Raw genomic sequence first — 15,631 nt, forward strand, 5'->3', positions numbered from 1 at the left:
AATAAACTTAAAAGAGGGTAGGGGCTATTTTATCTCCGCGACGTTCATTTCGTCAATATTTCTAAGTGAATTAACTCCAAATGTTGGCATGAAAATTAAGAAAAATTATATCTTCATTGAGAACAACACCTTGAAGTTATTCCTGTACAATCAGGAAGCATTTCATAAGACTTTTCTTGACTAATATTGTCTTTGAAATGATGCTTGAAAAGATGCGATATAGACTTTAAAAAAAAAGATGAGAGTATTGCCATTTTTGTTAAAAAGAAATCTCTGTAAAGACGCACAAGCGTATAGTGCAAGCGTATTGAAGTCAATAAATTGACGCAATCTCACTCATTCGCCACACCTCCTAGCGGAATGGATTTCCATTGGTTGAGTGATATGAGAGAGCTATAAAAGCGCGTTTCTAATTGGATATTGATTAAGAAATAGGTGTGTCTTACAGAGATAAAATGAAGATAAAATTGTTCTCAGAATACCAATTCGGAGAGATTTTAAGGGTATTTTATCTCACTGATTTTAACGGAGATAAAATATTTTATTTTATCTGAGATAAAATGGATCTCAGAATACCACCCCAACTCTTATGTCAGGAGGAACTTCCCCTACAACAACTTGGGAGGTCACCCGAAAAATTATGGGGGATCGTAATAGTATTATATGTTTTTTTTTTTTTTTTTTTTTCAGATTGGATTATAAGTGTTTTTGTCAATTGATGAAAAATAATTGATGGAATAGCTTGTCACATTCCTTCAATTTTGATATTTTGAGGGCAAGGGCAACTTTTTATACTGTACCTTTCTACATATACAATATATTACAGCACAGATGGCGGGGAGGTGGGGGGGGCACAACAAATCTCCAAGTCCATTTAGAGGGAAAGACCATCAAGGTTGGTCATCAGGGCATTAGGGCATCCACAGCTTTCTTTATATGGCCTTGGAATAATTGAATCCCTGTTGTCACCCCTCACTAGGTACCCATCAAAGATACATCCAAAAACATGAATAAGTGAATATCTAATAAACTAGTTTCTTGAATAAAGCATTAAATAATACAAATTTAATAGTTGATATTACGGTCCTGTGATTCACATCTTAAAAGATTGAAAATTCAATTTCAGTGAACCATTTAGTGAGGTGACTGGTACATGTATAGATAGAGAGGTTACCTCTATTAAACACAGGTTTTTCTTTATTCCCCTTCTGATTCTTCCTTTTTTTTCTGTACAGTTCCTGTATTTAGAGGGGAACCTACTGCAGAATATACCACCTGAACTATTCGAGGAGGTAGTGAACGTCAAATGGCTGGATCTCAGGAATAATAACATACATCACCTTCCTCCTGAGGTCGGCTGTCATCGGTGAGTTGAACTTGGTATTGGTGGCAATTGTAGGCTACTCTGCAAAGTTTTTTTATTGATTTATTGAGTTATTTACATATCCAGGGTACCCTTGGCATTTATGAAAACACTTCTTTTTTAGGGCCATGCAGCAGAATCTGTATGATATCAAATTGGAAAAAAAGTCAGAAGCAAAAAAAAATAAATATACCTGAAATATTTAGACAATGATGCATAAGTGAATGAATGAATTGTAGAAAGATAACAATAATAATAATATTTATCATTTATGAGGCAACGATTAATCTAGAATATGGCATACTCTATATTAATCAAAGATAAAAACCAAAGTTATCAAAGACCTACATGTACATGTATACATGCTCCCTGAACATCTCACCGTTTGACACAAGATATGTATAAACATGGACCTGTATTAGTAACAGATAACAGAGTAAACTTTTTTTCAAATCTGTTTCATTGACTGTTGGCCACTTTGTTGCCAATTTCTAACATTTTTGCTATCGATTTCATGAGGAAGAGCCTTGTTAAATTCAGTGGTGTGAGTTGTAAACTTTTGCCATTGAAGTAATATCTGTTGTTAATTGTTCCTGATACCTTATATGAAATATGGAAATCAGTTATTTAAATTGTTGACTTAATAGTGTGAAATTGGAATTTCCCTACCCCCTCCCCTTTTAATAACGTATGGAGGTGCAGCTTCCATTTGCTTCTTTATATTATCTTTCTTTTTTTGGTTGATAGAAAGGTGATAATAGAAAGTGTAAGGAGTTCATTTGTAAAGTTCATGTTCATGTTTCAATCATGATGCAGGTGCTTGAAGACTCTTTTACTGGAAGGGAATCGAATATCAGAGCTACCACCAGAAATGGGTAAGTAATTCCATTTGAATTGAACCACCATTGAGAATTTTTGTCTTTTAATTATGGTGATGTTGATGATGATGATGATGATGATGATGATGATGATGATGATGATGATGATGATGATGATGATGACGACGACGACGACGACGACGATGACGACGATGATGCCGATAGTGATAGTGATAATGATGATCAAGATGATGATCATCATTATGATCATGATGATAATGGTGGTGGTGGTGAGGACTACTCATGATAATAATCATGATTATCATGATAGTGATAATCATGATATTGATGGCATTCTACACTCTTTCTAAGTGATGTTATTTGATGCCTTATCCAATCAGCTGTTATTCAAGTTTGTAACATTGATACTTTTTAATTTCCCTGTTTGCATGAGAGACAATAATTTTGACATTTACATCATGTTAAGACAATGATTTTAATGATTATTTTCCTTCAGGTCATGTGAAGTCTCTGACTGGCCTTAATCTCCGGGGTAACCCTATTGAGTTTCCACCTCAGAAGACGATAGAAAAAGGAGTAAAAGAGATACTACGCTACCTGAGAGAGGCGATGGCTATAAGGGGTAGAAGGCTCCAGTCGGCTGGTAAAGTTATCACACATGCTTCTTAATATTGAACAAAAATTTCCAAAAGCCAATTTGACTACAAAAATAAGCTAAATTAAAGCACTAAGATGAAATTAACATACAAAATTTGACGATGTGGGCAGTTTAGAAATGTTCAAAGCATGTTTAATAATTAATCACAACATGTGATATTTTGATTCAGCACTTTTTAGCCCTTGTTTTACTCCAATGATTACATGAAAATTTGAAGGTTCCTTTGTAAAACTTGTAATTTCAGAACTGCGAATTGAGGACCTGAACCTAAGTGATGCTGCTTCTCATTCCTCTGGGAGTGAGAATGAATACGACCTGAAGAATCGCCTTGACCCTGCCGAGCGTCTCAACCACATTCAGTCATCCAGCAGACTGTCTATCCGGTCGAGTATGAGTAATACGTCGGATCTAGAGTTTCCCCGGCCCAAGTCTGTCTCGCTGCACAAACACATGACATATGAGGAGTATAGACAGCTTCAGTACCAGAAGTTCAAGAGAGCCGGGGCGTTAGGGGTTCTTGGGAAAGACAAGTATGTAGCTTTTTATTCAATTGAAATAATAATTAAATGAAGGAGATATAAAGTGTATAATGCAAGAGAGAATTTGATCAGATTTTCCTTAGGTATTGAAAGTGCAATGATTGTTATGTTAACCAACATGACACTTTATATATTTTTTATTACACTTAACTGAATGATGCATTCTCTGTTTGGGGAATGTAGATAGAAACATTTTTTTTAATTTTGCAAGTCCCAATTCCAGCATACTATAATCTATAATCTATCCAAGCTCTAATTTGCTCCTTCAAATGGTTTGCAGTCTCTGAGTAAAATATGAAATTAGTATAAAAATAAAAAGAAACACAATTTTTAAATTCAATTTCAATTCAAATAATGGGTTAAGTAACTTCACAACAGTTTTACAAGCAATAATGAGGATCTGTGAGTGAGATATTTATATATGCTTATGAGTGATTATCAAATGATTCTTTTGCTCATGAATCATAGTGAGTATAGAAAGAGATTGTACAGAATCAATACTTTTTTTTTTTTTAAACCCTCAAAATATCAGCATGCGTTGCATTTTCTAGATAAGTTTCATCTTCATTTATTTTGTACTCTGGTAAATAATTGAAGATTTACAGGAATAATTTGTCTTTCATCCCATCCCCTTTCTAACTTTATTGAACCGTCTCAATATTGCCTAATCCCACCCCTCGCCCCATTCACATTAAAATATTAATCCGGTGCTCCTATCCCAGCATGATACCAATATTAGAGTGAAACATAAAGCAGTGTAAATGATATCAATCATTAGGGTACTCATAAACAATGGACGTGTGACCTAATATTTACTGTGGTTCATATCAACTTAGTCCACTAGCAGATGGTCTGATACTCAGATCTTCTAATGCTAGATCGGCTAAACCCACTTGATCTGCTATCACTTTGATAAAATTACCATTTGCACAAACAATCACTGCAGCGAATTTTCATTTAGTCTAATGGCTAGATGGGACTATATCCACTTTGTCTAATTACATTTTCACACTTTGTCAAAAGCATTAATCATATAGACCAAGTGGTATTGGACCAAGTGGATATCCAAATAGGTATACATGTAGCCTAACTGAAAATTAAACAAAATGGTATATAGGCGAGGTAGCAATTGGACCGAATGGTTCGTAGACAAACTGGTTGTAGATGAACGATGTTTAGACCATGTGGGATGTGACCAAATGGAAAGTAGACCAAGTGGGTTTAGACCAAGTGGCAATATCCCTTTCCTATATCATGGTATGCATTCCAAATACCCCCATTCCCATCGGTACATGTGTATATTAATCTGATTTCCTTATTTACCCCAGCATGAGACAAATATCATCAGGAAGAAGGTATGGTTTTTTTGTACATTTACTGAAATACTAACACAATCAATTACATGTTTCTTTCCAGCCGTCTTTATTTCTGCACTTCATTTCATTCGAATGTTCATTGTAGGTCAAGGTATATACTGTGAAACCTGTCTATAATGACTAATGTATTACTAGCTTGAGGATTATTGTTTTCAAGAATAGGGTCTTCAGTTAATACCTTCCAGCTCTCTTATTTGATTGCACTTAATCAGAATGCTCATATAGATTTAGAGCTTATCACAAGCTGTATTGTTTGAATAAATAGGGACGATCTTTGATATTGTTGCATTATGAAAGCTGTTTATCCTGTTCAAACTCACGACTAGTGTCATCTCACTCTTCTTTTTTTTAAATGGAAATGCTTTATTGCATAGGATGAAGTCAAGTTTGATGTTGAAAGCTGGTTCTGGTGTAAGGGCAGAATTAACACCAGGTACACCATCACACCTGATATGAAACTGGTGTTTGGTGCTTATTGCATTTGGTGATTGCAGTTTGGGTGTTGAAAGTTTGGTGTTAAAGTGGTTTCTGTGTTAGGGCAAAACTAACACCAGCCACAACATGACACCTGAAATAAAGTTAGTGTTAAATGTTAATTGCTTTGGATGATTTCAAGTTTGGTGTTGGAAATTGGTTTCAGTAAGGGCAAAACTAGCAGCACAGAACCTGTTGGGATTTTAATGTTTGTAGAATTATTATATTTTCTCTACATTCTATGTTATAGTCTTATTGGTAGTTTTGCACTCTCAGCACCAACACCTCACTTGATATTAGCCTATCAACACAACAGTAATAATGTGGGATTCTGGTTGTATGTATTTGTGTTTGTTTGGCATTTGCATCATTTAAGCGCAATCACATTCTTGATTTTTTTTCAGACTTTAATATTTAGAATTACTAATATTTTTTTTTTCAAAAATAAAATAATGCTACATAATTTTTTTTTTGGAGGATGATAAATTTAAAACTGGAATGCTTCCTACTTTTTCTTATTTGTGAAATTTCTGTGCCACACTGCAAATATTCTGTATTTATGTTTTAATCAACAATGGAGTTATCTGACTTATTTTGCTGTTAGGTATTTGCTCCATGTATCATTTTATGAAGTGAATAATATCAAGCATGTTTGGCAATAAGGATTCGGTTCAAAGATAGGGTTGTAATCAATTATGAATTTAATTCAAAACTCTGGGCCCCTTAACACACAGGTTAGCGATCAATAGCTAATTTGAAAGAACAATTCTAATTGGTTCCTAGTCCGTCAACTAAGGAAAATGCACATACAACGATGATCTTGATAGGCCAGTTTATTTAGTGATTAATTGCTAACCTTTGTGTTACGGGACCCTGGTAACCTATAAAACTGCCTGCTGAATCATGTTTAGCTAGAATGCACTTTAATCATTTTTAACTCCGATCTCTTGTATCTTCATGTATGTCACGTGTGCTGTGTTCGTTGTGATGAATATCTACATGTATAATTTCATCATCTTAATGATATATAACTAGACATCACCGTAGTCTTCTTCATAGCGACTTTCCAAGAATCACCTCTATTTTTTCCGCTCCAAGTCATAGCTAACACCAGTGCCCCATCTTACAAAGAGTTACGATTGATCCAATCAGTCGTAACTCTGTGGAAATCCATCAGTATCATAATTTTTTCTACAGGAAATTTGCAAAATGTCCTTTGTAAACAAAGGCGAACACACCAAATTGTCAAGGAAACAAGGAATTTATAAATATACATCATATCTAGTAAATATTTTGAACTAACATTCATTTTAGATTTGGCCATTGCTGGCTTTCCATAGTTGAGGTTGATCAGATCAATTACAACTCTTTGTAAGACGGGACCCAGGGATGCAGTCAAGGCAACATTTTGCTGGCCTTTGGAGGCTTCTGTCCGAGTCACGTGTACCAATTCTGTAGGAGAATGTTTTCTCTGACGGCCTCTTGACTTGACAGTAGTGGCCTCGAGTACAAACCTGGCTAAATCTAATCTCTCGATCAAATCAGCTTCCTCTGAACTGGAGAAAACCATATAGATGTTGTGTTGGCTGATGTATCCATATTTTATTATACTTGTTTAAAATATCATATTTTTCCTCAAACATATATCAAATATATTTAATTTTGGAAGTAATGTGATAATATATAGAGCATCCAAAAGAAAGAAAAACAAACTTCCAACTAACATCATAGTGAATGATCTTAACCAAGGCCCCATTTCATAAAGAGTTACAGCTTTGTGAACTATATGGTAATTATCATTGTGACATGGTTCATTAAAACCAAGGTTTCCATTGTAGTTACAGTCAAACCTGTCTTAGTGGCCACCTGTCTATAGTGGCCACTTAAAATTACCCTGCAGGAAATTCATGTGTTTTAGACCCTGTCTATAGTGGCCACCTGTCTAAAGCGGCCAGTGGCCACCCATTTTGCATCCCTCGTTCAATATCCCGCCCACTAATAGTGGCCACTAAAAATCAGCTTCACCGAAACTTATAACTCCGACAGTAGTTTAATAACTAGCCTTTGCACTTGTAGCTGCATCTGAACACATACTTTTGAAATTTATTTATTTATTTATTTCACATATCTAAAAAGGGTGGCCCAATCAGTACAAACACTGGTTTTCGTTGGGGCCCTTTAATTACAAGGTAGATATACATAATATATATACAGATATAAAAAATTCATAGATACAAACTTATGTATACAATAGACTAATTTAAAATGTTACACGTTTACAGAATAAGGTACAAATTTAACAGTTAAAAGTTAACGTAAAAAGGTGATGGTAAACAAAGCGAAGAGCAATGCAGCTACAGATTACAATACTTATCTCTACACAATTGAACTATATAATGTAGACTGTAAAAAGTCTGTAAATAACAGTTATACAATCATTATTTGGTGGATTGAAATAGATACATGAATGCAATATTAAAAACACATACTGTGCATATATGTCCAGTACAATGTACAGTATCTACAATACATGGTAAATCCAAGATGGCCGCTAACCTGTCTACAGTGGCCACTATAGACAGGTTTGACTGTATTTACAATAAGATAATTGTGTTCATGAACTAGGGTCTTGCATCACTTCTTCAATTCTAATAGATTTCTACCAACTTTGGGGTTTTTCACAGGAGAAAAAAGAAACAGAAGCAGAAGAAGATTCATCCCCCTCCCATTGACCCAGTGCAAGCCAAGATGGCGGAAGAGAGACGACTGGCCAAGCTGGCTCAGCTCAAACAGAAACAGCTTGTGATGGAACAGAAAAGAAAGTAGGTCATTGATTTGGTGTCTTCTTTGAAGGATTTCATATGGGCTATATTCTGAAGTACGGTTTAACTTAGAGTATGGTCAGAGTCAGTGCTAAAGTTATGGGGAGCCAAAAATGATGAAATTTTGTTTACTCTGTGGATTCTTATGTTCATTTTACTCTTTCCTCATGGTTATGGTAAAGAATACAAATTTGCCTATTCCCAGACTTTAGTAACAGATTTGAATATCAAATGTGCTTATAAACTGATCTTCTACTGTTTGGGATTGGCGCTGTGCTTGGCTATCCATATTCAAGTATTTTTATCAAACTTGAGTTCTGAACATGGGTGCATGAGTCTTGATACTTATGTCTTGAAAATCTTAAGAGGTTGGCAATCATTATTATATTAAAGAGCGATTTTCCTGCCATTCAATTTACTGGTGCAATACTCAATACTGTAATTTTCGCGGATTTCGCGAATTGCCGATCGGCCGCGAATTTAACAACACGCGAAAATATTGACACACTTCTTAGTCAGTGCCAATGTCCCCAACAGCAAAGCTTTGCTATTGAAAACATACTGTGTATTGAGAAAGTGGAGATATGCACCTCTATATGTACAAAAAATAAGGCTTAGAAAGTACAGTTAGTGATTCAAAAAGTTAGCTAGAATTTCACTTTTTTTAATTTCTCAAACAAAATCAGAGCCTAAACTATTTACTAACATTATTTCATCAATATCTATACACTCACTGTAATATTAAAATGTATTTTCCATGAAATAATTTGATTTTATTGTCATCTGATTGACTCTATACACACGTATTGGCAGCTATTTGCATACTCATTAATATTCATAATCACATGACCAGAGCTTTTAGAGGTGAAGATTCTGTTCACAAAATTCCACATTTTTTCACTTTTACCAACCTTTTGAAAAATTAATAGAACAAAACACAAATTCTAAAGATTGCTTAACCCTATAAATTACAGATCAAACTGTGGCATGATGAATTTTCAGATCTAAAGGTAAAAAAAATGAAATTTAAACCACCTTTTTCCACAGTTTGTAACTGTTTTTACAGGGACATACTTATGTAGAAAAGACACATCAGCACAGGGACTGTGAAGAGTAGTGATTTGCACTAGTTTTACTTCTTTTAAATGCTGTGGAAATGTTTACTACATCTTCCGATCGCGAATTTAACAACCCGCGAAAATGTCGGGACCCCCGCGATTCGCGAAAAATTCTGTACGCGAAAATACGGCTTCTACAGTATTTCATTTCAAAGATCAAACACATTGCCAATGAGATATCAAGATATCTCTCCATATAGACAAGCAAGCTATACACCAGGGGGCTGTTTCATAAAGCTGTTTATAAGTTAAGAGTGACTTCAAGAACGACTGGTGATCCTTTCTTGTGGTAAATGATATTCACCATTAAATCATTAGTGATTATTTAGTGTGTAAGAGAGGATCACCAGTTCTTAAAGTCGCTCTTAACTTACGGACAGCTTTATGAAAGGCACCCAGGTGGGTGTTTTATAAAGCTGTTTGTAAAGATACGCACAACTGGAACATGATCTTAGGTGCAAAGTGAGCGAAATAGGGATAGTGTGGCACAAGAAAGGTCACCAGTCGTGCGTGAAGTCTTGCATAACTTTACGAACAGCTTTATGAAACACCCACCAGGATGCAATGATATTAGACCATAGGTTATGTATTTCAATTTAAATACGCTGAGAGCTAATTGGAATGATGCGTGGTCTTAAAGGAACAGGCATGAACTTAACACCCTTTGGTAAAAGTGTACATTTAATTCCCTGATCTTTTTCAGTGTACAAATTGAAATACACATTTGTTTAAAAAATAAATTTTGCAAAGCTCTTTTTTTTAGGGGAGGCTGTCAAAGGGCCAACACTTCACCAGAGTGTTCGTGACTTTTTGAATAAATTTCCTTTACATCCTAAAATGTTTATGAAATTCAACATTGGCTCTTTGTTCCACCATGTTGAACTTATTATTGAAAGGCCATTGTTGAAACTAGTATTTTGAGAAAAATTGTAAATAATGACTGCTCATTTATCATTACCGTCCTCTTCATCATAATCATTATCAACATCATCATCGTTATCATCATTATCCTCGTTATCCTTTATCATTACTATCATCATTGCCACCACCGCCATCATCATCATTCAATCTAGACAATCACCATTATTATCATCGTCATCATCCTTAACATCATCATCACAATCATCATTTTTAGCTCTTCCACATTATCATCATTATAATCATTGCCGCCTAGGTTGTCGTCACCCTCTAATTCTCTTTTACGTTCATTCTTTGGTTTCTATGGTAACAGAGACCAGCAGCTCTTGGAAGACTGGAGGCAGGAGACGAAAGATATGCAGCGAAAGCATTACATCAGGGCTGTTAAAAATGCTCAGAAAGGTAAGTTGGTCATCTTGTAGTTTTATCTGGGTGGGGGTGGGGGGGATGGTCTCGACAGGAGATACATAGGTCACCTGGGGGGCATTTCATGAAAGGACTTGTCGGACGTTTTATCCGACAAGTCCCATTTTATCCGACAGTTACCATAGTAACAGTACCTCTCAGCCAATCAACATCAGAGAAAGATGTCAGATCTGACAACTTGTCGGATGAAAATGTTGATGAAACACTCCCCTGTTCAAACCCTCATATATTCCTAAAACATTTCTACAAAAGACCTTTGTACTAATATACACCAAACACCTGGGGGGGCCACTTCCATTGAAGAGTGGATACCATGCGCGACCATGAGGTCTTGAAAAGCACCCTAAACAAGTATTTTCCATATTCTAGAAATGCACCCCTTAACAAGTATTGGCATGTGAAACCCTACCAAGTATTAATTGGAAACAAAACGATACTCTTGGCAAGTATTCCCTGAATTGAACCCCTAAACAAGTACAGCGATAGTTTGTTATGTCACGGACGTCGGTCGACGGTTTTACCTTTACCTACATCATTGCGTTTAGTACGGCCCCACCTCCCACACCTCGCGCAAATCGTACTCTAAACACGTAGTGTTGACTGTTGGGGCAGAAAGTACATCCTTTATAAAACATTTTAGTCTTAATTTTTTATACCCTCACAAATTTGACCGTAAACACGTAGCTTTCCTAGCAAAATAGATACCCTTTTTTCATTATTTTAGTGTTTTTGACACCCTTATTACGTTACGTACTACGTTACGTATTACGTGCCCTATCTTGAAAAAGACATTCTTTTTACGTGTTTTGTTTTGGTCGCGCATGGTATCCACTTGTCAATGTAAGTGCCCCCCGGGACCAAACAATTAAGCAATTCACGCTTTTCTTTATTATAGTAGTGTATGCATGTATTCATATAAGTGTGCAAAATAACAGACCATAATTCATTTCAATTTTCCTTTATATGAGAACCAACATTTAAGTCTCTTTTTTATTTCATTAACAGCGTAATGAATGTCTAATTAATTAACTTACATAACTTAAATCAATTTCCTATTCCATGCCAACATTAATTCCCTAGTTTCTCAATTATTTCATTAACAACATGCATGTATAATTAACCTACTTGATGCATCTAGTAGCTATAGACTCTAAAATTTCCTGAATAGATCGCAGCTGTCTCTGATTTATAAATCAACATTTTCATTTGTATATCTTTATGTCTTTATGTTTGCGATATACCCCTTTTAGATTTTCCCTATCTCTCTCATTTTGATTACATTGGTTTATTTAGGTCTTGGATGGAAACAGGGTAATCTGAATTTCTGATGCTGCTTTTTGTTTTTCTTATTAACAAGTTAACATTTTGTTGCTGTTCTAATTATTACAAACTTAACAAATTATGGAACATGCAAGTGTACAAATTTAAGACGAATGGTCTTTGTCTATAGGCGCCTCTATTCTGACGGCGACAGCGGCGTTGTCAACATTGAAATCTTTACCAAGGTTAAGTTTTTGAAATGTCATCATAACTTAGAAAGTACATGGACCTAGTTCATGGAACTTGTACATAAGGTTAATCAAGTTTTACTGAATATCCTGCCTGAGTTTCAGGTGACATGATCAAGGTCAAGGGTAATTTAGGGTCAATGAACTTAGACAATGTTGGGGGATTCAATATAGAAATCTTAACCAAGGTTAAGTTTTTGAAATGTCGTCATAACGTTAAAACTATATGGACCTAGTTCATGAAAACTTAGATATAAGGGTAATATTGTATCACTGAAGATCCTGCCTGAGTTTCAGGTCACATGACCAAGGTCAAAGGTTACTTAGGGTCAACAAGCTTTGACCATTTTGGGGTATTTGTGGAATTGTCATCATAACTTTGAAATTTTATGGATCTAGTTCATGAAACTTAGACATAAGAGCAATGAAGTATCCTTAAACATCCTGCCTGAGTTTCAGGTCACATGATCAAGGTCAAAGGTAATTTAGGGTCAATGAACTTTGATAATGTTGGGGTATTTGTGGAATTTTCATCATAACTAGTTAAAAGTTTTTGGATCTGGTTCATGAAACTTGGACATAGGAGTAACCATGTATCCCTGAATATCCTGTGCACATTTCAGGTCACATGACCAATATCAAAAGTCATTTAAGGTCAATGAACTTTGGCTCTGTTGGGGGATATTTGTTGAATTGGCATCATAAGTCAAAAAGTTCATGAAACATAGACATAAGGGTAATCAAGTATGTTTTGCACATATCTTAGGTCACATGATCATGGTCAAAGGTAATGTTGGGTCAATGGACATAGTATTGTATTGTCATATGAGTGTTTTCTTTTGTGAATAATTATTCAATTGCTGTTTTCAAAGTCAGCACTGCTGCTATATTGAATCGCGTAATGCAAGCGAGACTGCCAGAAACGTTCCACTTGTTATGTCAATGATTACTATTTTCTAGGTTGCATATTGCATATTGAATTGGATACCAGCCCATACTAATAAAAAGAACCTAGAAAACGTTCCCCTGCATGATGTATACGATATCAGTTGAGTTTTGCTATAGCAGCATGTATAGCCTAGTAATTACTGTGATTTCCTAACATTTCTTGAAGTTCGCAAAGTGAGGAGCTATAATCTAGGTTTGTCATATTTGCACATTTTTGTCCGATAGATGTTGAATATTTAGAACACCAGTTGGTTAATAATTGATACTTTCTCAAATCCGTGCACTTTCCAAACATGGTATTAGGGTTCCATTAGCCACTCAACAACCAGATACGCCTGTTTTGATACTTGGTTTGGAATTATTCGATAATCAAATTTGAATTTTTTTATAATAATAGTTCCAACTTATTGGTTCCATAATGTTCTCTTTCACCTTTTTCACTGATTTTATTGTTGCATATTTTTGTTATCACCGAGTGATGGTGAGACTGAGTTATTGAAAAAAAATTTTTAATTATTATTGTTGTAATGATTTGTCATTCCTTATTATTGTTATTTTTAACAATACTATCATTATTACTACCAATACTGTTCAGGGGTGTGAGAGTTCAGATTTTTATCTGATTTCAGATTTTTTTTTTCAGCTTAATTTCAGCTTATTTTTGGCCTTCCTCTGTACAAAAAGTATGGGAGCTCTTTCTATTTCAGACTTTTTCAACACTCTTCAGCTTTTTTCAGATCTTTTTATTTGTGACCACTCACACCCCTGACTATTATTGTTGTTGATAATATTGAATGTGTTGATTCAACTAAGTGATTGGGGAGAAAACAGTAATTGTGTCATTGCAGTATTGGCAGAAATATGCCAGTGTTGCACAATATGGGTATTATTCTCTGCAACAAAAGTTGAGTTTTATAGGAGAGCTCAAATCTTTGTGTAGTTGATGTGAAAGGGGTGGAGTGGGAGGGGAGGGGGCACTTGCACTTTGACACTCTGCCCCTGCATTTTTTTTTCTTTTTGTCACTGCAATGCACTTTGCAATTTTGAATTGAATGTTTTTTCTTTTTGACAGATGCAATAAATCAATATTGCATTTACTTTAGGTTGGTGTTTCATAAAGCCATTCGTATAAAGTTAAGAGCGACTTTAAGAACGACTGGTGAACCTTTCTTACACGGTATATAATCACCAACGAACATTTAATGGTGAATATCATTTATCAACCCCCCCTCTGGTGTAAAGTTACATGTTAACATTTTCTTGTTATTGAATTTTTGCAGTTCACAACATTGCATCTCAGATATATAAATTTTTTTTCATTTCTGGTTACGGCTAAGCTATCTAAATCACTTGTTATCCAAGTTAGGGTTTATATGTGTAAATTATGTTGTGCCCAAAGATTTTCTCAATATTTTTTTTAATATTACTTTATTGGTGTGAGCAGAGGGGTTTCTGAATGGAGGTTATTTTTCTATGTCTGTTAGTGTCAAATGATACTGTATTGGCTCAGCAGGAAAATAATGGGGGTCCTTTTGCATCTTTAGAAGGGATATTTTGGGAATATGGGGAGGGGGCAAGTCACCCTGTGCCTCAGCCTCTGTGTATTCTAGTTTCCTTGTAATTGTATCTTTCCTAACATATCAGTATAGTAAGACACAGCTTTGTGATTTGAAAGTGATAGTTGGGTAATCTTACATGTGAGTTTTATCCTTCTGTTTTAGCATTTGGTGATTTTGTTTGCTACAGGTGCCAAGGGGTACATACTATTAAGTTGAAGTATTTCAAGTAAATGAAGAATTTCATTCTTAAGTAGGGTTGGCACTGCAGGCAGGAGGATAACCTTCTCCCCCCACGATTTTTCAAGTAATGAAAAATAACAACTATAGATGGGAAAAGAAAAGGAGAAGAAAGGAAGAAGGTGGGGAAGAGATGACATGTAGAATTTGTAACTTCACATGGCCCTATATTTTCATTTTGAAAATATATTGAACTTATGTTGGGGTCATATCACCCCCCCCCCTCAAAATGCTCTGGTGCTGCCCCTGTCTTGAAATAAAGTTAGGCTGATACAAATTGTACTTCAACATTTGCAAGTATTTTGACATTCACTTTAATTAAAGTCTTGTACAATATAAACTCATCACATTATCACGTTATGAAAGGTGATTTTTATATTTTTATTATATCATTTGTTGCAGTATTTTGATTTCATAAAATATATTATCTTTCTAATTATATTTGATGGTTACATGCATATACCTTATAGTATTGTATTGTTAGTGTATACCTTTTAAGGGAATGAAACCTTGTTCATTTATTTGAATGTGCTTCTTTATTTAATCATTCATTAATTTCAAAATAATGAATTCATTTGTATACCGTCATCATTTTCAATTGTTCATGTATTCATTCATCTTGTATTTTTAGGTTTTGTTGTTGACCCTGAACTGAAGATGCCATACGATACGAACCCAAATTATATGAAAATGATGAATAGAGAGGATATGATCAAGGTCAGTTGGAAAATCTCTCCTAAAACTTTTAATTTATTAGTTTGATTAATGCATTTATATCTAGTATTTACCCAGGGTAGCCTTTTCAGTGATTTAACCACAGACTGCTTCTCTTGAACCTAATAGAAT

General features: G+C 35.0%; 1 protein-coding gene across 6 annotated transcripts in view; it reads left to right on the forward strand.

Moving 5' to 3' along the window:
* The window catches only part of LOC129273578 (leucine-rich repeat-containing protein 27-like), a 30,033-nt gene that overhangs the window by 7,320 nt on the left and 7,082 nt on the right, over positions 1–15,631 (forward strand). For 2 of the 6 annotated variants that reach the window (XM_064107639.1, XM_064107642.1), the window contains exons 3-11: positions 1,236–1,366; positions 2,180–2,238; positions 2,699–2,845; positions 3,105–3,390; positions 4,728–4,754; positions 7,934–8,071; positions 10,421–10,509; positions 13,156–13,182; positions 15,417–15,502. In XM_064107639.1, coding sequence (XP_063963709.1) covers positions 1,236–1,366; positions 2,180–2,238; positions 2,699–2,845; positions 3,105–3,390; positions 4,728–4,754; positions 7,934–8,071; positions 10,421–10,509; positions 13,156–13,182; positions 15,417–15,502 — 990 coding nt within the window. Of the gene's footprint in view, positions 1–1,235; positions 1,367–2,179; positions 2,239–2,698; positions 2,846–3,104; positions 3,391–4,727; positions 4,755–7,933; positions 8,072–10,420; positions 10,510–11,826; positions 11,845–13,155; positions 13,183–15,416; positions 15,503–15,631 lie in introns of all 6 variants that reach the window. The other 4 variants (XM_054910633.2, XM_054910634.2, XM_064107640.1 and 1 more) reach the window with 4 other exon arrangements.

This window comes from Lytechinus pictus, chromosome 12, assembly GCF_037042905.1.
Source record: "Lytechinus pictus isolate F3 Inbred chromosome 12, Lp3.0, whole genome shotgun sequence".
NCBI lineage: Eukaryota > Metazoa > Echinodermata > Echinoidea > Temnopleuroida > Toxopneustidae > Lytechinus > Lytechinus pictus.